Raw genomic sequence first — 23336 nt, forward strand, 5'->3', positions numbered from 1 at the left:
CCCAATGGGTTCTCCTAACATGCACAACATCACTTCCCCCAACCAACTACAAAAGCCCAACAATCATTTTATACAATGTTCAGTACACTGAGGGGCATCTTTAAACAATACTATCCCTTTTTTGAGCTAGACAGTTTTGCTTCCAGTAAGTTTTTGGGGCCTGGCAAATGGATTTTCTTGCAAAAGAGTCCCCAAAAACCACAAAAAGAAATGCCTTTATTTCACGATGATAATCACTATGCTGAATGTAAACTTTTATGTACCATTTCATTTTGCAACAACTACAAAAGCTATTGTGCTGTGAGGGTCTGGAATTAGCCTGAGCTATTTTGTTAAAGTTCCTGCATGGCACTGACTCCTGGTCAGGGCATGAAGCATACCGATTAATAATGTTCCTTTGTAATCCTGGGTTTGTGGAGGTTTAAGGAGATTTGTACCAACTTGTCAGCATTGCTTATTGAAAACAGTGAGGGGGATAATTTGCACCTGGTCTCAGCAAGACCCCAGAGGGCCCTGCTATGGAGGCTGATTATGCCTCACCAATATGCCTAGGTGACCAGCAAAATTTAAAAATCCCCAGCTGAGCCACTATTTTGTGCTCCCTGTCTCCAAGGTGTCCCAAGTGGTTCCTGACCCAAGAGAGAAAGTGTATCTGGCCACATGCTTTGCGGAGGGAGGACGAAGGACCCCGTACCTGGCCTCTCTGGACCCTTTACCATGAAACAACCTTTAACTGTGATGCATATTCTTACTTTATTGTTGTTCCTATATCGTATTCTCTTTTTGTAACAAACTTTAGGATTTTGATCTGGTGAGTTTTCTTTAGCAATGGATTTCTGTGTACCTGCTACTTAGCAGTTATACAAGTGCAGCGGTAGGCTTGTGTTAGAGTCAGTATTCCTAGTGAATTACCTTCCCTACAACATAGTCACCCGAGAGGTATACACCTGTTGAGCTCACTGAATGGAGACCCTTCCATGCACCATCTATGTTGCCCAAAAAACTACAAGATGTTGTGTTTTCCTTAAGATTTGGAGTATTCTGAGTTGCCTTTTTTTTTTTTTTAACTTTATTTTTGAGAGAGAGACAGAGTGTGAGCAGGGGAGGGGCAGAGAGAGAGGGAGACACAGAATCTGAAGCAGGCTCCAGGCTCCGCGCTGTCAGCACAGAGCCCTACGTAGGGCTCAAACTCACGAACCGTGAGATCATGTCCTGAGCGGAAGTCAGATGCTTAACCAGCTGAGCCACCCAGGCGCCCCTGAGTTGCCTGTCTTATTGGCACCATCCCAGTCCCCCTGCAAATTTCAAGAGCTTGGCATTTCTATTTACAACATGTTGCTCAGCACACTGAATGGAGGACAAGAGATCAAGGGGCTTAGAATACTAGTGTTGGAATGTCATTATGTGGTACTGAAAGCACCAAGAATTATGACAGGGATAGTGTGAAGGAGTGACTGTGGAGCAAGTACTAAAATCTTCAAGGAGGGGCCCCTCGGTGGCTCAGCTGGTTAAGTGTTTGACCGGCTCAGGTCATGATGGTCTCGAGGTTGATGAAAATTCAAGCCCTGCATCCGGCTCTGTACTGACAACGCAGAGCCTACTTTGGATCCTCTGTCTCCCTCTCTCACTGCCCCTCCTCTGCATTCTCTCTCTCTCTTTCTCAAAAATAAACATTAAAAATAAAATACAATAAAATCTTCAAGGAATATGAGAGAGAGAGAGAGAGCGAGAGCGCCCTAGGGGTCTGTAGATACCTGCAGCAAACAGGGCTGGTAACATAACATTCAAGCCACAGACTTTAGAGGGGAGGGACAGGAAATGGTCTTAGGGCAGCAAGAAGAACCCCACCTCCGGGCTCAGGGGCACGAGGGGACGTGAGTGTGGGAGCCATGGTTCTGCAAAGGAAAACCAGGGTGCTGGGACTGGAAGAGCATGGAATGGCTGCCGGGTGGGTGAGTCCAGGCTGTAACAAGCACGAGGGGCCATGGGATGGCTCCCTCATGGAGGTGCTGTGCATATGTCCCAGGTATTGGTATTACACTTGGAATGGAGCATGAGCTCAGCTGATTTCTGTGGAATAGTGAATGAATGAATGGCTCTCTGGCACTGAAAGAGGGATGGGGCCATTTCCCAGCACACCCTCATTCAGAGCATGCTGAGGCCAAGCCAGCTGTGTAAATACTTTATCGGGTGGTCTGCACTACGTTAAAGTGGACAGGGGGAGGCCTGCCCTGAATGAGGGGGCCACATGCTAGACTGGAGGGGGGAGGGGGGAGTAAATTACAAGCCACGTCTGGGGACAAGGCTGAAAGGGTAAGAGGGGGGATAGCAGAAGGACAAAGAGAAATAAGACGGCTTTCCAATGGGCTGGTTGAGAACTGAGTCTCTACACAGTTCATGTGGGGAGTTCAACTGGAAGTCTTAAACCTTCTCGTTGTTATGTTGAACATGATCAATTTACCGACTGGGATCACAATGCCACTACATTTGGGGCGCAGCCCTTCTACACTCAAGTCATTGGGGGTAGTCTTCCCCAACCCCTGAATGGATGCTACTGGAGGCCCTTGATACTCCTTCTTTTTCTTAGGGAATAAACAATAGGGTTCCTCCCTGTAACACACCAAGTCTTAGGAAATGCACAATACGTTGTGGGCATTCAAGTATGGGTTCCAGGATGGTGTTGCCCTGTTGAAGTTGCACAAATGTGTATAGGCAGAGGTCCTATAAACATGGAAATAGTTGTTTAATTTGGGAGTCTGATTTTTTTCTTTTTGGCTCACATTTCCCTTCACATATCTTGATCCTGTGAGGAACACGTTACATGACAATGTCATTTAGGGGCATGGCATGTATGAAACTAATACGATAGAACTGATATCCCACATTTTCACCAAGTTTTCCTATTTGTGGAAGTTAAAAAACATAGCTGCAAATTCTTTGACACTTCCATTATCAGGAGTTGTGGGGGGGGGGTGTCTCTGGTTCTTCCCTGGGACAGTGGGGTTGTGACTGCTTCCACGGAGAGAGTCTGGTGAAGTGGAGCTAGGTGACCTCCGAAGCTAGGTTACAAAAGGCCAGACAGCTTCTCCCTCGTTCACTAGAATGAATGCCTGCTTTTGCCAGCCCAGGTCACCATGCAAGACTTCCAAAAGCACTGAAGCCACCATGGAGAAGCCTCATTAAGTGCTCTGGTCTGCGGCCCTAGTCTTCAGGTCATCCCAGGGCAAGTGCCAGCTATGTGAGGGCACAAGCCTTTAGATCAGGGGTTGGCCAACTTTTTTCTCAAAGGGCCATATGATCTCTGTCACAGCTCCTCAGCTGTGCTGTTACAGCACCAAAACAGCCATAGATAACATACACACAAATGACTGTATTCCAGTAACATTTACTTGCAAAAACAGGTGATGGGCCGGGAGACTGTTGTTTGCTGACCCCTGTTCTAGATGATTCTAATCCCCAGCCATTTGAGCCTAAGATCCCAGCAGAAATGGGAGAGCAGAGACAAACTATCTCCCTTGCACTGGTCCAAATCTCTGACCCACAGATTCCATGACTCTAATACAGTGGCTTTTGTTTTATCCCCATATGTCATATGTCACACAGAAATGGATAACTGGAACAGTTTCATGCAAGGTAGAGAAAGAGATTTGAGCAAACTTGAAGGAGTAGAGTTAACCAAGAGGGTGTGAGTCTGGGGGAAGAACATTGTGCACAGTGGGAACAGTCGGTACAATACCCCAGGGTGGCAGAGTGTCTAGGATACGTGAGCCATAGCAAGAAAATTGTAGAACGGCCCCACTGAGGTGTCCTGCCACCTTGCACATCTCCGCATAGGCATGTAGGCAGGACTTGACTGTCGTCTTACCCCCGTCTAGACAGACTGTGTACGGTTCCTCCTGGAGCACGAGGAGGTAAGCCTGATGAGCAGCTGTTTGAAGGCAGCTTCATATCCCTTTCTTGCAGGAGACTGCAGGAACGTGTTTTTCTTCCTCCTCCATAGTTGTAGTTGAACCCAGAACTTTCCATCTCCTTGCCTCCATGCCGCCTCCTCCCCTGAAGGATACAACTGCAGGCTCAGTATCAGTCTGTAAAACTGCCTTGGGAGTATGGGAGTAGTTTAGAGTTGGCTGCTCAGCGAGTGACCCGCTGTTCCCTCTGGCTTGGTGTCCTCCCACGGGGCTGGGGATGCAAGGAGCTGGCATGGTGCTGATCTTGCTTTTGCTGTCAGTGTAAGTCATAACCTGTCTAAATCCATTCCATTTGGGTTGGTTCTCTCTGTACAGCCAAATCTACCCAAAGAGGCCAGCCAGCCTCAGGGTCAGGGACTATTTGACGGGAAACCAGCATAAATGGAAGCAGAGTAAGGAGATGAGGTCAGAGAGGATAGGGGACCAGGTCCCATAGGACCTTGTAGGCCTTTGGCTTTTTGCAGCAAGAAAGCAGGAAACATTGGAGAGTTTTGAGAGTTCTGGGCAGAGAAACGACAATGATCTGGCTCATGTGGTCAAAAAGGATCACATTAAAATAAATTAACCCCAAAAATGTTTCCTTTAAGAAGTTATGTAAGTTACTGTTGTAATTATTAGTAAAAGTGGCTTTGATTTCTTTTATGATTAACTTTCTCTGCTGCTTACCTCTGGGCCCCTCCACACTTCAGAGCTACGGAGCTCCCTTCCCTGAGCTTTGCCTCTCTCGGACTTGCCGCGGGCGGGCGCAGCAAACAATTCCTGTCATCACCAGGAACCGCTCCCCTGGAGGCAGTGCGCTCCCCGCCACCAAGGCTGGTCTCACACCTTTGGCCAGGTACCCAGGGAGCGCTCAGTAGGGAGCGGTGCCACGATGGCCTTGGCCTCTGGGAGCGTTGCTGCCAGGGTTTTCTGTGTCTTGCACGTCTGGATTGCGGAATCGCCGCGGACCCTCCTTTTGGGTCTGCCTCGGGAGCCCTCCACGCGTCTCCAACTTTTTCCCTGTCTCAGTCTCCCTCCCACCCACACGTGTTGAACTCCTGGCCAGCCCAGAGGCCAGGGCTGCTCTCTCCTCCACACCTCCAGCCGCCCCTCCCCTCTACTGGTTTCTAATTCCCTCCCTTTCTTGCAGTCCCCTCCCTTTCTCTCCACCCCCGTCCCCCATCCCTGGCCGCCCAGCTCGGCCCATGGCCCGCCCCTCCGCACCCGTGCTGTCCAGCTCGGTCCCCTTCCTTCCCCTCGGCGGCCCGCCTCTCTGCCCTCCTTCCCGCCCCCTCCCCACCCTAACTGGCCCGGGTCCGCTCGGACTCGGCCCCCGGCCCGCCCCTTCCAGCACTAGGCGCCTCCTGCCCGCGGCGCGGCCCCGCCACTTCGGCGCTAGCTGCCCCGCCGCCGGGACTGGGCTGGCTGCTTAGCTGGCGTGCTCGACCGGGGACTGGGCAGGTTTGGGACGTCCGTCTGTCCGTGGATCGGGAGAGAATTTCCAGACGCGCTGCCCCGGGATGGGGTGGGCCGTGCTACCGCTGCTGCCGTGGTTCTTCCTCCCCGCGCTCTGGAGCAGAGGTGAGTGCGCGGGGCCCAGAGCCAGGCGCGGGGGGCCGGGGGCTCGCGGCCGGAGCTCGGTGAAGGGGGCGCGCCGACGGGGACGCGCCCGCCTGCTGGGCAAGTTTGCAAACACCTCCGCACGCCCCGGCGGTGCCAGGGCGTGGAGCGCGGGGGTCGACACCAACTCACTGATAGAGCGCCAAGGTCGGGTCGTGGGCGCGTGTCCGGGTGGAGCCAGCTAGGGGGTGGGCGCCGAGGGGTTCCCCTATACTGCAGAGGAGGAAATGGAGCTTGGCCCGGCCCGCTGCAGGTCGCCAAGTTTTCAGCCCCCGGGAACGTTGGTCGCAGATCTGGTCGGGAACGCTCTGAAAACTTTCCCCTAGACAGCGCTGCGTGGTTGGACCCCTGCTCTGTCAGTAGTCCTGGGAGCCGCGGGCTCCATCTCCCAAGGGACCGGTGCCGGGGACGAGCCGCCTGGGGAGTTGGAGTCACATTCTTGGTGCTGCGATCGACCCGGGACGGGAGTCCTCCAGGGAGGGACTGCCTGCCGTCCAGGCTGCTCCCACTGGGCCCTTATGGGCAATGTTAGCACCCCTTTACAGGGACACCCTGTGAGTGTGGGGGCCCTGGACAAAGGGGAAGCATTCTTTTAACCCCTGTTATTGCTGAACAGAATCTAATGTGCTCGGACAGCGTCTGAGTTTGTCCTGAAAATGTCGCATTCTAATGTAAGATAGTGGATTGATAAGTAGAGGCCAAGTAAGGCAGGTTCCAGTCTTCATCAACTGTTTGGAGAATACGTTTTTAACAAGCTAGAAGTTTGATTGCTGATGGCATTTTTTGACTGAGCTGGGAGAGAGTAACCAGGCTTTACCCAAAAGAAAAAGAAATGGTGGGGGATGCCACATCCCTGGCATTTTTCCTTAAGCTAAAAGTTTTCTATTTCAATTCAGCATGTGGTTTTTGTCTCTTTTGCCCATGAACATGACTGAATAGCTTTTACCTAATCACAAAGAACTTTTTTAAAGAATACCTGGAAAGTTCGATTAGAGTTAGGCAATTTACTTAAAATTTTTTCCTTTGAGGTTTTCCTTTGAAAGGTCAGTTGCTCAACTAAAAAATTTTTAAGCAGTGAACATTCTTGTTTTATACATTAAATTACATATGCAATTTATAATTTGGGACCACATAGTAGTTTGAAGCAAACATCAAAAGCCAAACCAATCAAAGAACTAAAACAATTCTGCTCTACATCCCCACCAAAACCCTTCAAAATATGTCAGCATTTCTGTCAGATCCTGCTTTTCATAATCTGCCGCAAATCTCTATTTTGCTACTACTAGTGAGGATAGCCATACATAGTCTTGGAGGTAGTGAACGTGGTGACAATTATGGGAAAAGTAACAGAAATGATAGTTTTGGTGCTTATAAGGTATTTAAAAATGAAGCGTTTCTCTAAATTTTTTAAAAACCATAATCAAAAAACTCTTGTAGCTGACAATCAGCTTTAGTCAGATAATCATAAAACGTCTGCTAAAACCCACCCAGAAGGAAGAATGAAAAATTTCTGTTTTTCTTCTGCCTTTTGCTTTTTATCTTGAATTTACCTGTGAGATGTGTGACAGTGTTGTATATCATTTTGCAAAAGCTTAAGCGATGGAATTAGAACAGAAGTAAAAATGCTATGGGAAGAGAGAAATTAGACTCTGTCCAGTTATAAGATTTCAGAGAGGGAGAGAGAGAGACAAGGTGAGGGATGTGTGTGTCTACAATGGAGAAGAATTGGTAAATAATTAAAATTCACATAGCACTTTAACCCAGGACTGCCCGCCCCCATGCACACACATAAACACCATCCCACAAAGAATTACCCACATGTAGAACTGAAACTGCTGAACCAGAGGCATCAGGCTTTCCAATCTTTCCTTTCCGCTCAGTCTCTGATGGGGGAGCCAGTGAGCAGCAAAACCAGGCAAAGGGTGGCTCTCTAGAGGGCCAGGGAGAGGATAGAAGAGGAAAAATATAAAAGTGGATTAAAGTGAGCGAATCAGCCCATGATAAAACTGTACATGCAGCTGAACACAGTCCTTAGAACAAATTGGGCTTTTAAAACCCTTCAACATTAGCATTTTTACCCCAAACTGATGCCATAACAGATATTACAATATATTGTAAACGTTTTCCTGGGGAGAACTTGAAGTTGTCCTGTTGCTGACAGGCTTTTTGACAATGGCCTTGAATGCTTTTTGGAAGTAAGCAGGGCACATTTTAAAGATAATTTTTTAAAAGGGGCGCCTGGATGGCTCAGTCAGTTGAGCAACCGATTTCAGCTCAGGTCACAGCCTTACGGTCTGTGAGTTCGAGCCCCGCGTCGGGCTCTGTGCTGACAGCTCAGAGCCTCGAGCCTGCTTTGGATCCTGTGTCTCCCTCTCTCTCTGCCGCTCCCCCACTCATGCTCTCTCTCTGTCTCAGAAATAAATAAACATTAAAAAAAATAAAAATTTTTTAAAAGTCATTCTGGGGGCACCTGGGTGGCTCAGTCAGTTGAGTCTCAGACTCTTAATTTTGGCTCAGGTCATGATCCCAGGGTTGTGGGATCAAGCCCTGCATCGGGCTCCATGCTGAGTGTGGAGCCTGCTTGGAATTCTCTCTCTCTCTCTCTCTCTCTCTCTCTCTCTCTCTCCCCCTCTCCCCCTCCCCCTCCCTCTTTCTCTCTTTCTTCCTTCTCTCCCCCACTCCTCTTTATCTCTCTCTCTCTCTCTTAAATGAAAAAGCAAAGAAATAAAGTCATTCTGATCTACTTTCTTTTTAAAAAGAATTTTTTTAATGTTTATTTATTTTTGAGAGAGAGACAGAGCACAAGTGGGGGAGGGACAGAGAGAGAGGGAGAAACAGAATCTGAAGCAGGCTCCAGGCTCCAAGCTGTCAGCACAGAGCCTGATGCGGGTTTGAACCCACAAACTGTGACATCATGACCTGAGCTGAAGTTGGACGCTTAACTGACTGAGCCTCCAGGTGCCCCCTGATCTACTTTCTTTTTTTTTTTTTTTTTTTAAGTATTTTTTTTTTAATGTTTGTTTTTGAGACAGAGAGAGACAGAGCATGAATGGGGGAGGGGCAGAGAGAGAGGGGGACACAGAATCGGAAGCAGGCTCCAGGCTCCGAGCCATCAGCCCAGAGCCCGACGCGGGGCTCGAACTCACGGACCGCGAGATCGTGACCTGAGCTGAAGTCGGACGCCCAACCGACTGAGCCACCCAGGCGCCCCATACTTTCTTAAAGTGATGACTGAAACACAGATATGTTTAAAATTTAACAGTAACTATGTTTTTCAATTTTAATTTTAGAAATAATTTCCAGATTGGGGTGCCTGGGTGACTCAGTCGATTAAGCATTCAACTTCAGCTCGGTCATGATCTCACTGTCCGTGAGTTCAAGCCCCGCATCAGGCTCTGTGCTGACAGTTCAGAGCCTGGACCCTGCTTCAGATTCTGTGTCTCCCTCTCTCTCTGCCCCTCCCCCACTCACACTCTGTTTCTGTCTCTCAAAATAAAAATAAACATTGAAAAAAATTAAAAAAAAAAAAAGAATTTCCAGATAATCTGAAGAGCAGGGCCAGTGAGTTGCCAGTCAGAGCTGGTTACGAACAGGTTGAATCTTAAGATGCCTGTGAATTGGGAACATGCTACCAGGTAGAAAAGCTGAGCCAGGATGTTGGTTCCCTCCCCAACCTGCAAATGGACACATATTTGTAACTGCTGCTTCCTATGTAATAGCCAGGATGAGCTTTTGAAGATGAACTGGATTGTGTTGTCCCCTGGTTTAAAATCCTCCAGTGGCTTCCCATTCCTGACCAGGGTTTGCAAAGTTGCCAGGAGCCCCCTCCCCACTCCCCCTGCCTCATTTCTAGTTCTGATGTTCACTCTGCTCCAGCTATAAGCGTCTGTCTAGCATTTTTGCATTGGCTGTTCCCTCTAGCTGGACTCTAACCCAAGATCTCTCTATGCCAGCTCCTTCTTATAGTTTGGGTTTCAGCTCAGATGTCCCCCTTGAAGAGGCCTTCCCTCACTCCCACCCCAGCCAGAGCTGCGCGCGCGCCATTGGGTTTAATTTCCTGATAACACTTTTCACGAGGTGATGGTGAGATGGTGCCCTGCTCCACCCATTTCAGATGCTCTGTGAGTGTGTGTGAATGGTATTGGAGAACCAGGACCCTGTGGGTCTCACCATGTGCTCCTCCCCCTCTGTCTTTCTGCTGGCTCACCCAGAAACAGAATTGCTGCAGCTCTCATGCCCTTGTGCTTGGGGCTTGGTTGACAAAAAACAGCCTTATATTTTGCTGTGGTGTCAAAGAATGATTTCATTACAAGGACACTTAAGACATTGAAAGAAGATAGATTTTTGGACTATATTAACCCAATATAGCACTATTAACATTTTATATTCTCTTTACTGTTCCAACTAGAGGGGAAAAAAAGTCCAAATCTGATTTTTCAGTTTAAAAACACAGTGTTAGCAGCTCCTTGTTGGGGGCAGCTTGCCTGATCTCTAGTTAGCTGTGATCCTGAGTGCCTTGACTTTGACCGGTTGTCACTAGTTTAATCTTAACCCAAGCATCTGGGTTGGTATGCATCTCAGCGGGAGGTTAATGAGTAAAAAAACTGAAAAAAGCTGGTTCACCACCTGAGCTTCTTTGGACTGGGATGAAAATGTTAACGGGGTGCTGGGTGGGCAGTGAGCTGGGCTTCATGTCCCACCTACCTGGCCTCTGTGGAGCCCTGGGGGCTGTGGGTAACTGTCAGGACCTCAGTTTCCACTCTGATATTCACAGAACTGGCGGAAGGATGAAATGAGCTAAGGGGACACCGGGAATGCTCCAAAAATGTTCGCGATCACTGCTGATGGTTCCCTTCTGTTCTTTTGAACTCAGGTTTTGTAGAACTGTTTTTCCTAGACAAAAGGCATTGGGGGAAAGGTTCTTGTTTTCTAGCTGAAATGAAGCCTAAATTACAGCCTGAAATATGAGAACGGAGCCGTGGATCACCCTCCACCATTCAGAGCACTTTCGTGAAGGGGCTGTCCGTATCATCCTAGAGCCCTATAACAGCCAGCTCCCTGCTACCGCTCTTGAGGGCTTTGTCCCCAGTAGTCCTGCCAGCAGAACCCAGGCTTGTCACTTGTCACCTGAGGCAGGGCCTGCCTGCTGCCACCCCCTCCTGCCTCCCCCCTCCCCTTACCTTCACTTGTGGAGTTCAGACTTAACAAAGTACAGGAATAGCTTCCTGTCCTGTGCCTCTCAGGAAGGTATAAAAATGAAGTCCAATTCCAGCTCAACTTTTCCCACAAAACTCTACTCACAAGTGGGTATGGTTTGTTTTCATTTTTGCATTTGTCTTAGTTTTGTTGTTTTTGAATCTGAACATCCAGGTAATCCCTTTCCTTTCTATCCCCGAAAACTAGGTCTCCCAATTGATACAACATGGATGCAACATGAGGCTCAGTTTCTTAGATTAAACTGTGTGCGCGTCTGAGCCTGTGTGTGTGCAGGTGGTCTTCAAGCAAATGGAACGGGCAGGGAGCCCCAGATGCACTCCTGCTCCCAGACGCTTCCTGTTTGGTGGTGGCAGGTGTGAGCCATCCCCCAGGCACCCTGAGGGAAGCCCTGACTCCTCTCTGCCTCCTACACTCTGGGCATTTGCTAACCCCTGATGGGGAAGTAACCTGTTCTGTCTCTTCTACACCCTTTCCCTGTTCTACTCCCTCTGCCTCCAGCTGAAGGCTGAACGTGCAGCCTGGCAGGGGGTGAGAATTCCATCAGGGTCTGTGGGCCCCTCTTGGACAGCAAAAGTATTGCAAGTACCTGGCCACCCTGGCACTTCCTCCCTGGGAGGCCTTTGCCTGACTTGCAGCCGTTGAACCGTATACAAGATTCTTTTTTTATTTTTTTAATTTGATATCTTTTTTAAAAAAATATTTATTCATTTTGAGAGAGAGAGACACGCACAGAGCACGAGTCGGGGAGGGGCAGAGAGAAAGGGAGACACAGAATCCAAAGCAGGCTCCAGGCTCTGAGCTGTCAGCACAGAGCCCAACACGGGGCTCAAACTCACGAACTATGAGATCATGACCTGAGCCGAAGTCAGATGCTTAACCGACGGAGCCACCCAGGCACCCCAAACTGTGTAGAAGATTTTTAACTGCAGCAAGGTCCAGGCTTTCCCCAGTTTTGTGAGACCTCTCGACTCGGCTGCAGCAGCACTTGGAATAGCTGGGCATCCCTCTCTTCTTGGCAACACTGCTGTTTACATTCTCTGGTCCTCTGCAGTCTGCAGGATCCAGCAGGCATGACCTGTGACCTGCTGGGGAAGCCCTAGGCTGCCACGTCCAGGTCACCTCCTCAGTTTCTGGTGTGTAGTTTTTTTTTTGTTTTTTTTTTTTAATGTTTATTTATTTTTGAGAGAGAGAGAGAGAGAGAGAGAGAGAGCACTCACAAGCAGGGGAGGATAGAGAGAGAGGGAGACACAGAATCCAAAGCAGGCTCCAGGCTCCGAGCAGTCAGCACAGAGCCTGATGCGGGGCTCGAACTCATGAACCTTGGGATCCTGACCTGAGCCAAAGTTGGACGTTTAACCAACTGAGCCACCCAAGCATCTCCCCCCCCACTTTTTTTTTAAATTTAATTTTACTTATTTTGAGAAAGATACAGAGAGCAAGCGGGAAGGGATGAGAGAGAAGGAGACAGAATCCCAAGCAGGCTTCATGTTGTCAGGGCAGAGCCCGATGAGGAGCTCGAACTCATGAACCATGAGATCATGACCTGAACTGCAATCAAGAGTCATATGCTCAACCGACTGAGCCATCCAGGCGCCAGTCAGTTCCTGGTGTTTTAAGGTGATAAATGAAGAAAGGGCAGTGTTTTAAAAATGTTTATTTCCTTTTGAGGGGAGGGGGAGGGGGACAGAGGATCCAAAGCAGGTTCTGTGCTGACAGCAGAGAGCCAGAGGGGCTGGAACCCACCAAACATGAGATCATGACCTGAGCTGAAGTCGGACCCTTAACTGACTGAACCACCCAGGCATCCCAGGGTGATTCTGTCTTATACATTTCATAGAGAAACCTATACTTAATTCTTTCACTTAATGGCAAAATGGATTTTCCGTGAGTTTTGGGGGTGATGGGGGAGGAGCAGAAGGGGAGGAAGAAAAAGAGAGGAGGCAGATGTTGACTTTAGGTTTGAATCAAGATCATATAGGAGAAGTTTTACGCCCCAGACTTAGAATGTTTGAGAGACTTCTGCTTGGAGAAAACCCGTTTCATTACATATCTCAATGTATGTATAGGTTTTTGTGGCAGGAAATTTTGTGCTCCTATATGTCCCCTTGTACCCATTCGCTAGTGGTGTCTTCTGGGTACTTCTCAGTCGGTTCCTGCAAAGGTGCTGTCTGGCGTCTGCAGAGTAAGCCAAGGCCCCAGCCAGAGCTGATCATTGCAGCATTCGTGCACTGCCCTGGCTCACTTGGGGTCTCAGGTTGTCGTTTGACGATCAGGCAAATGCTCTCAGACAGATCTCTTTTTGTGTAATCTGCTGTTTTGGGAGGGGTGGGGGAGCTCCAGTTACCTCAGCATTTAGGGACAACAAACAGCTTAGAATGTGCCTTAGCTGTGGTCTTGCCTCTCATTAGACACACAAAGGAAAGCCTTGTTTATCTTGGAGAAGCGATTGTTTTGCTATTTTAAGCTTCAGGGCGTATTAAAGCTATTAAGAGTAGACTGGCCTCATTATGGTGTTTGAAAATGACCTTTTTTTTTTTTTTTTTACAAGTCAGAACAGGCTGTCTTGGTGGAGAATATTAGAACATGGACTCAAACTTGCTGAAAGTTGTTTTCTGTCCCGGCACTACTTGGTGAATGCACAGTGAGGTGATAAATATTCATGGGCTCCCTAGTGCTGCCTGTTTCTGCAGGGCTGGTGTTCCACTGCATTACATGGCAGGCTGCCTCCACACAGGAAGTGAAACCCGCTTTTAAGCCTTTTTTTACCATTCTGGCTCATGATTTGAGGATTTGTTGATGGAAACAATGTTCTTTGAAAGTTTTGTAGCAAAGCAAAAAGGAAGTTCATTGGATTTAGTATTACATCTAAAGCATGAGTTAAAAAACATAACCACTTTGGGAGTCCAGAGGTGTAAATTCTCATCTCCGTTTTGATATTAACTTGTAGGGACACCTTTCTGAAACTCCCAAATCCCCACTGATCAAATGGAAGGGCAGATAAGGGATTCTGGGCCCTTTCTGGGCAGAAAACAGATTCCATCTGAAGGGCAGAGGTGGGATGGGACCCTTGCTCACTGTGGTTCTAGATACAGTGCCTTAACATGAGTGTCAACCTCTCAACCCGGTGCCAGACTCTGGCTGTGAGTGTCCTCAGGCCCCAGCCCAGAAATGGGGCCAGAGGCAATACAGAGTATTTCTTAAAAATGAGTCATGGCAGTGGGTTCTTTTCTGTGGGCAGATGCCATTCCCTGCGGCCTGAGGTGTCTGTGCTCCCGTGAAATTCCCCCTCCAGCCCTGTCTGGGTTAATAGAATAGTTTAGAAACGTGGATGTATATTTCTGAGAATACTGGACCTGTCCAAACAGATTATGGCTTCTTCCTGTCAAATCTGCAGGCAGTGTGGACTCTTGGGTTCTGGAAGGCATGGGGATAATTAGGGAGTCTTTCTGGGCTGGGCAGAGTAGAGCATGTCTCCTCAGGGTGCACAGCAGAATCCCTAGGGTCCAGGGGGAGTTCTGTATCATTTTAAAAAATTCTGTTCATTTAATATCATGATGTCATTTTATATCTGGAAATTAAATAAGTATTTTATAATATGAATTGTAGGATGTAAACCTCCCAAGCATTTTGGCTGGGAGGATAAGGAGAAAGTCAACTAGGAAGCTTTTTCTTTTTTTTTAAAATTTTTTTTTTTCAACGTTTTTTATTTATTTTTGGGACAGAGAGAGACAGAGCATGTACGGGGGAGGGGCAGAGAGAGAGGGAGACACAGAATCGGAAACAGGCTCCAGGCTCCGAGCCATCGGCCCAGAGCCTGACGCGGGGCTCGAACTCACGGACCGCGAGATCGTGACCTGGCTGAAGTCGGAGGCTTAACCGACTGCGCCACCCAGGCGCCCCTAGGAAGCTTTTTCAAAATACAGAAGCCCAGGCCCCACCTAGGACCTATGGACTCAATCTTTAGGGTGCAACCCTACTCAGTAGAAGGCTGAGCCATTCTTTTTTTTTTTTTTTTTTTAATTTTTTTTTTTAACGTTTATTTATTTTTGAGACAGAGAGAGACAGAGCATGAACAGGAGAGGGGCAGAGAGAGAGGGAGACACAGAATCTGAAACAGGCTCCAGGCTCTGAGCTGTCAGCACAGAGCCCGACGTGGGGCTCGAACTCACGGACCGTGAGATCATGACCTGAGCCGAAGTCAGACGCTTAACCGACTGAGCCACCCAGGCGCCCCGAAGGCTGAGCCATTCTGTACACATCTCTTGTTCCACTCCACCAATGCGGTGCATCTGATCCTCAAGGAGGAGCGGGGAGCCTCGCACCTTCCCTCCACTGGAATCCCCCATTGCTCCCCACTCCAGTCTCCTCCCCTCGCCTCACCTCCCCCAGAGAAGACCACTCCCCCACACCGGGTGATTTAATCCCCATGCACCTCTTTACCCTTTGACCACTCATAATTGAATTGGTAACACTTTGCAGTGTTGTTTGACACCATGTCAGGTAGGGTCTCCTTCTGGTTGCATGTAACAGAGAACTTCTCTTCAGTGGCTCAACCAAAAGGAAAGTGTTTCTCTCTTGCCATGAGCAGTCTGAGGATGGCCAGGCTGGGGTTGGGACGGAGGCTCCACGATGTGGTCAGGAACCTGGCTCTTCTGGGCTCTTTATTCTGCCTTCTTTAGTGGCTGGTTTTCGTGCTCATTGTCTCCATGTGGATGGTGCCTCCCTGGGCCTTCCATTTGCATTCCAAGAAGAAAGAATCGGGGAGGACAAAAATGCAACCTGTTTCATACCAGCCCAGTCTGCCCTTTTCAGGCCATAAGAAGATGATGGCTTTATGCGAAGCCCCAAGCGGTGGACTTCAGCTTGGCTTTCCCTGGCTGGGCCAAGCTGTAAGGAATAGCGACATATTTATTATGTGTGTGCTTTCTTTCAGCTTGCTTTCTCACTTTGTGTTAAGTTTGCTAGTCTCCTCTGGGTTGAACAGTGCTGCCCCAGTTTATTTACCTTCATAGGCAACTATGCGGATAACGGTAGTTTATTTATCCACTCTCCTTTTTTTGGGCACTGAAGAGTTTTGTTGTTGTTGTTGTTGTTGTTGTTGTTTTCTGTTACAAGCAGTGTTGCTATAACTATGCCTGTTTTTAATCTTGTGTTTATAGAGGTTTAATTCGCGATAGTAAAGTGTCCAGTTTGATGAATTTTAGCAAACATGTATCAAAACCACTACCCCAGTTAAGTTAGCCAGGAACTTGGGTGCGTGTCTCACTGTGGACATGCGTGAGTCTCTAGGGGTGGAAATGTTGAATTGTAGGATAGATACATTTCAGCCTCAAAGTATACTGCCAAATGATTAGAGCAGAGAAAAGCCTTCTTTCTGCACGTCTTACAGGTATGTTATTGCCGTGGAAGATCTCGGTTGAGGCGTTTCTCCAATATCTTGAGAATTCTCTAGATAGGTCAGGTAATGCTGCTCAGGGCTGGTAGTAGTCAGGTTGCAAAGCAGGCTGAGACCATCTTGGCATCACCCACTGGCCCTCCAGGCTCACCACCCAGCGCCCCATCCCCAGCCTTGCCTCTGGCACACTGGAGCCCTGTTCTGCCCAGCCCTGAGAAACAACCACAAGCAGGGGCTCAGGATCTGGGCTCTGAATGTGGCCGGTGAGGTGAGGATAGGTGGCACCGGGAGAAGTCCCTTCATTTCTTCCTGTGTGTGAAGATCTGCGTGAGTTGTTTAGCACCTATGAGCCTCAGTCTGCTGCTCTGAACTGGGAACAGCAATACTCCCTGCCCAGGATCAGAGAAGATTGTGTAAGTGGAAAGGCTGGCAGAGAGTGAACGTTAAGGAGATAATAATCAAGTGCTTGCCTCTTACCCAATAGAAGATGCTAAACATAGTTGGATTTTTAAAATTAAACTTTTAATTTTGAGATCAGTTTAGATTCTCATGCTACGTCTAAGAAGAAGTAATACAGAGAAGCCCCCATGTACCCATTACCTAGTTTCCCCCAAAGAGTAGCATCTTAGAAAACTGTGGAACAAGCTCACAAGCGAGATATTGACGTCGTGTACTCCACCGCCCCAGGACCCCTCGTTGGTGCCCATGTCCCTCTGCCCGCTCACCTCCCTCACTCCTGGCAATCACTAACCGGTTCTCCATTTCTGTAGTTTTGTCGTTTCAAAAATGCTCTACAAATGGATTCGTACTGTATTCATTTTCCATTTGCTGCTATGACAAACTACCACCAACTTAGTTACGCAAAACGACAAAATACTGTATCATGTTGCATTTCGGTAAGTCAGAACTGTGACATGGGCCTCCCTGGGGCTAAAATCAGGGGGGCCGCAGGGCTTCCTCCCTTTCTGGAGTCTGTAGGGAGAGTCTGTTCCCTTGCTTTTTCTCACTTCTAGAGGCCGCTCACAGTCCTTGGCTCCTGGCCCTTTGCTCCAGCCTCAGAGCCAGCAAGCGTGGGCTGGATCCTTCTCGCACAGCACCACTGATGTGAACTCTTCTGCCTCCCTTGGAGGCCCTGGAGATGGCACGTTCTCCACAGCATCTGGTGATGTCACTGTTTTTAATTTTTGCCATCCTGACAGGTATGAGGTGATATCACACTGTGGTCTTAATTTGCATTTCCTTAATGATTTACGACGGTGAACACTTTTTCATGAGCGATCTGTCATCCATGTATGCTCTTTGGTGAAGCAATTTTTCATGTCCTTGCCCATTTTCTAGTCGGGTTATTTGTTTTTTATTGAGTTTTTGAGGGTTAATTATGTAGATACTAGTGCTCTGTCAGATACATGGTTTGCAAATAATTTCTCCTAGTCTGTAGTCGTGTTTTTTTATGCTTTTAACAGTGTCCTGTGCAGAGTGGACATTTTTAATTTTGATGAAATTCAATTTATCCGTTTTTCTTGTTATGAATTACATTCTTGGTGTCAAGCGTGAGACTGTTTGCCTAACCCTAGATCCTGAAATTTTTCTCCTCTTTTTTCTAAAAGTTTTACAGGCTTATGTTTGACATTTAAATCTGTGGCCCGTTTTTAGTTCATTTTTGAATAAAGTGTAAGACTTGGGTCAAGTTAAAATTTTTTTGCCTATACATATCCACTTGTTCCAGCATCATTTGTTTAAAATGCTATCTTTCCTCCATTGAATTGCTTTTGACCTTTGCCAAAAACCAGTTGGGTATATTTGTGTGAATCTATTTCTGGTTCTCTTCTGTTCCATTGAGCTGTGTGTCTATATCTCTGCCAGTACTATCCAGTTTGATTATTGTAGCTATGTAATAAGGTTTGAAATTGGAGAGACTGATTCCTCCCATTTCATTCTTCGTTTTCAAAATTGTTTTAGCTATTCTAGATCCTTTGCCTTTCCACACAAATTTTAGAAATATATTAGTTTTATCTACAAAAAATCTATCTGGGAGTATGTGCTTTTTGTGACTGACATCAAATATGTTGTTTTGACAACAACAAATTCTCCAATTCTTGACATCAACTGGGTGCCCTACAATTCAATTCAGTTCTGACACTAACTGCCTGGAGTTAGTGTAGACCTTACAGGTTAAGGACTCAATCTCATAAGACCACCCCCACTGCAGACACCAACTCAAATGAAATATGTGGGCTGCCCACATTTCTGCCCAGCTGACTACAAATTCAGTGGTTCCCATGCCACTCTTTCCCCTTCAGGTTTCATAGTTCACTAGAATGACTCAGGAAAGCACTCTTCTTATGATTACAGCTTTATTATAAATGATACAACTCAGGAAAAAACAAATGGAAGAGATACATAGGGCAAGGTCGAGGGGAAGAGGTTCAGAACTTCAATACTTTCTCTGGGTGTACCACCCTCCCAGCATATAGACGTGTTCACTAACTCAGAAGCTCCCTAAACCTTGTTGCTTAGGAATTTTATATGGGGTTTCATTACATGAGCATGACTGTTTAAATCATTGGTCATTAGTGACTAAACTCAATTTCTAGCCCCCGTCTCCTACCCTGAGGTTGAGCATGGGGCAGAATATTCTAACCCTCTAATCCCATGTTCTTCTAATGACCAGCTTCCATCCTGAAGCAATCTAAGGGTCCCACCCTAAGTCACCTCATTAGCATGAACTCAGATGTGTTCCAAAGGTGCTCATTATGAATAACAAGAGACATTCCTATCATCCAGGAAATTCTAAGCATTTTAGGCTGTGAGGAACTGGGGACAAGGACCAGATATATGTATTTTTATTATACTGCAGTCTGTGTATCACTTTGAGGAGAATTTATATCTTTACAATGTTGAGATTTCCAATTTATGAACACAGTATGTCTCTCCATTTATCTAGATGTCTTATTTCTCCTATCAGTGCTTTATACTTTTCAGGATATGTGTTCTGTATGTGCTTTGTTAGATTTATACCTAAGTATTTCATCATTTGTGAGTGATTGTAAAAGGTACTGTATTTTTCATTTTGATGTCTATGTGTTCTTACTTAGTATTTAGAAGTAAAATAACTTTTGTATATTTATCTTGTATCCTGTGACATTGATGAAATTGGTTTAGTCTCAAGGACCTTTTTTTGCAGATTCTGTGGGATTTTCTATGTAGATAATCATACCTGCAAATGTGACTGTTTTATTTCTTCCTTTCTGGTCTTTCCTTTCCTATACTTTTTATTTCTTTTTCTTGCTCTACTGCATTGGCTAGAACTTTCAGCACTATGTTGACTAAGAATAGAGAAAGCAGACACCTTGCTTTGTTTCCCCCAAGAGGGGAAGTAAAATGATAGCTATTGGTTTTTTGTAGATGTTCTTTATCAAGTTAAGCAAATTCTCATCTCCTATTTTCTTAAAAATCATGAATGGGTGTTGAATGGCTGCTGGACTTTATTAAATGGTTGATATGATTATGTTGTTTTTCTTCTTTAGCCTGTTAATATGGTGGATGACACAGATTGATTTTCATATATTGAACGAACTTCCTATCCATGGAATAAATTCCACTTGGTCTTGGTACATAATTCTTTCTATAAATTGTTGAATTCCATTTGCTGATATTTTGTTAAGGAATTTTTGCACCTATATTCACAAAGAATGTTGATCTGTACATTTTCTGTACTGTATTTGTCTAATTTTGATATCAGGGCAACAGGACTAATATATTGGCAGTTGTCCTCTCCTCTTCTAGTTTCTGGAAGATAGTGTGTGGAATTTGTGCTAATTCTTCTTTAAGCATTTGGTGTCATTTTCCAGTGAAACCGTGTGAGCCTGGAAATTTGTTTTTGGGGGAGTGTTTTAGATTATGAATGTAATGTCCTTAATTAGTTATAGTGCTATTCAAATTATCAGTTTCATGTTGGGTGAGTTATAGTAGTTTGTTTTTGGTGGAATTAGTCCATTTCCTCTATGCTGTCAAATTCATGTGTAGAGCTGTTCATAGTATTTAGTTACTTTCCTTTTGATGTCTGTATGGTCAATAGTAATATTCCTTATTTCATTCTTGATATTAGTAATTTGTGTCTTTATTTTTCTTTGTAAGTCTTACTAGAGATTTATCAACTTTACTGATCTTTTCAAACAACCAGCTCTTTGTTTCACTAATTTTCTCCATTGCTTTTCTTTTTTCAATTTCATTTCTCATATTTATTACTTTTTGTTTTGCTCTTCCTTGTCGGTGTTCTGAGCTTAGATTACTGAATAAATTTTCCCCTCAGCATTGTGCTGTGTTTCATAAATTTTGATATGTTGCATCTTCATGTTCATTCAGTTCAGTATATATTTGTTTACTTCCCTTGAGACATCCTCTTTGATTCATAGATTATTTAGAAGTTTCATTTGCAAGTATTTGGAGAATTTCCTCTTACCTTTCTGTTATTTGTAATTATTTCTGTTGTGGTCAGAAAGCACAGAGATTTTAAATCTTTTAAGTTTGGTGAGATTTGCTTTACGGCCCAAGATATGGTTTATCTTGGTTTATATTCCAACATCATTTGGAAAGAATGTGGATTCTGCTGTTGTTGGGTGGAATGTTCTATAAATGTAGACTAGATTCTTTTCATTGGCAATGTCATCAAGTTCTTCTGTATCCTGGCTTATTTTCTGCCAGTTATTTGATCAGTTCTTGAGAGATGGTGACGTCTCCAAATACAATTCTTGATTTGTTTATTTCTCCTTTCAATTATATCAGTTTTTGCTTCACATATTTTTCAGCTCTTTGGTTTGGTATATATTTATTTAAGACTGCTATGTCTTCTTGGTAGATTGAGTCTTTTATCATTATATAATGTGCCTTTGTGTCTGTGGTAATCTTCTTTGCTTTGAAATCTACTTTATGTGATATCATGTAGCTATCCTGCTTTCTTTTAATTAATGGTTGAATGATATATCTTCTTATGAGTTCAACTTACCTACGTCATTATATTTGGCATGAATTTCTTATAAACAGCAGATAGCTGGGTAATGTTTTCTAATCTACTGTGTTAATCTTGGTCTTTAAATGTATTTAAATCATTTACATTTAATGTAATTGTTGATATATTATGTGTTGAAGTTTTACCAGTTCAAGGGAATTATAGAATCCCTACCTCCTTTTAAATTCCTTTGCTTCCCCATTTAAACCATAATTATCTTGGGGCGCCTGGGTGGCTCAGTCGGTTGAGCGTCCAACTTCAGCTCAGGTCATGATCTCACAGTTCGTGGGTTCGAGCCCTGCATCGGGCTCTGTGCTGACAGCTCAGAGCATGGAGCCTGCTTCAGATTCTGTGTCTCCCTCTCTCTCTGCCCCTCTCCTGCTCACACTCTGTCTCTCTCTCCTTCAAAAATAAATAAACATTAAAAAAAAATTTTTTTAAACCATAATTATCTTAAATATCTCTTCCTCATTTGTAGAACTATATCAGATAGTGTTACAATTTTTCTTCAACCATCAAGCATAATTTAGAAAATTCAAGAGGAGGAAGGTCTGTCGCATTGACAAATATTTTTGCTTTGTGTGTTTTTTTCCTCTCTTCTGATGATTCAAATTTCCTTCTTTTATTGTTTTCTTTCTGCTTAGAGAATTTCCTTTAGCTATTTTTTTTTTAATTTTTAAAAATGTTTTGTTTATTTTTGAGTGTGAGAGTATGAGCGGGGAGGCGGAGGGAGAGATAGAAAGAGAGGCCAACAGAAGATCTGAAGCAGGCTCTGCGCTGACAGCAGCAAGCCCGATGCAGGGCTCCAACTAACAAACTGAGTTCATGACCTGAGCCAATGTCGGACGCTCAACCAAATGAGCCGCCCAGGCGTCCCTACTTTAGCTGTTTTTTAAGAGTAGGTCTGCTGTTGACAAATGCTTAGGTTTCCCTCATCTGAGAATATTTTGGTTTCCTTTTCATTTCTGAAGAATTCTGAGTTGACAGTTCTTTTAGTACTTACAACATTATGCCATTTCCTTCTGTCTTCCATGGTTTTTGATGTGAAATACACTACCATTTGAGTTGTTTTTTTCCTCTATTGGTCAGGCATCATCACCCTCTCTCATTTCTTTCAAAATGTTTTCTTTGTCTTTACTATTCAGAAGTTTTGACTATGATGTATCTTGGTGTGGATATTTTGGGGGGGGGGCTATCTTATGTTCACTCAGATGTTTGCCTTTGTAGGTTTATAGTTTGTGTCAGGTTTAGGTAACTTTCAGCATTATTTCTTCGAGTCCTTTTTCATTCTTACTCTCTTCTTTTTCCTCTCCTTCCAGGACTCTGATAATATTAATGTTAGATTTTTAGTAATAGTCCTACAGATTTGAGAATCTCTGTTTGTTTTTTCTCAGTCTCTTTTCTCTCTGTTCTTCACATTGGATAATTTTCTATTGTTCTGTCTTCCAGTTCACCGATTCTTTCCTCTGCCCCTCTCTTCTGCTATTGAGCCCATACACTGAGTTTTTTATTTGGGTTATTGTATTTTTTAGTTGAAAGTTTACATTTTTTAAATATGCATCTTTGATTTCTTTGCTGTGACTTTATATTTCTTTGCTGAGGCTTTCTATTTTCTCATGTGTTTCATGTTCATACTTGCTCATTGGAGTCTTTTTATTATTCTTTCTTTAAAACCTTTTTCAGAGGTGCCTGGAAGGCTCAGTTGGTTGAGTGTCCTACTCCTGATTTCGGCTCAGGTCATGATCTCATGGTCATGGGATAGAGCCCCATGTAGGGCTCTGCTGAACATGGAGTCTGCTTAGTATTCTCCCTCTTCCTCTCTCTCTGCCCCCCCCCCCCCACCAAAAAGTCTTTTTCAGACAATTCTCTGTCACTTTGGTATTAGTATCTCATTGAGTTTGAGATTGAATTTTTTATTGAAACCTAAAAATTTCCAGTATTATATTATGAGACTCTGGCTCTTGTTTTTATCTTTTATTCTTTTGTTATACCTGGTTTCCTCTCAACTGTTCTGGCTGGGAAGAGGTATGCTGCTTCTGTACTGCCTGGTGAGGGTAGAATTCTGGGTTCTCCATTCAGCCTCCATTGGCATCTGAATGTGAGTAACTGCTGGTCAGAGGTGGGTGGGAGTTCTGGCTGTCCATTAGGT

The 23336-nt window shown here is 45.3% G+C and overlaps 1 protein-coding gene across 2 annotated transcripts in view; it reads left to right on the plus strand.

The window, feature by feature from the left end:
* The first annotated feature begins 5282 nt into the window (after positions 1 to 5282).
* Positions 5283 to 23336, plus strand: part of MERTK (MER proto-oncogene, tyrosine kinase) — a 127822-nt gene continuing 109768 nt past the window's right edge. Inside the window, exon 1 of one of the 2 annotated variants that reach the window (XM_078444730.2) lies at positions 5283 to 5528. In XM_078444730.2, coding sequence (XP_078300856.2) covers positions 5468 to 5528 — 61 coding nt within the window. In that variant the 5' untranslated portion in view covers positions 5283 to 5467. The remainder of the gene's footprint in view (positions 5529 to 23336) is intronic. The other variant, XM_078444729.2, reaches the window with a different exon arrangement.

The sequence above is a fragment of the Panthera onca genome, chromosome A3, assembly GCF_046562875.1.
Source record: "Panthera onca isolate mPanOnc1 chromosome A3, mPanOnc1 haplotype 2, whole genome shotgun sequence".
NCBI classification, from domain to species: Eukaryota; Metazoa; Chordata; class Mammalia; order Carnivora; family Felidae; genus Panthera; species Panthera onca.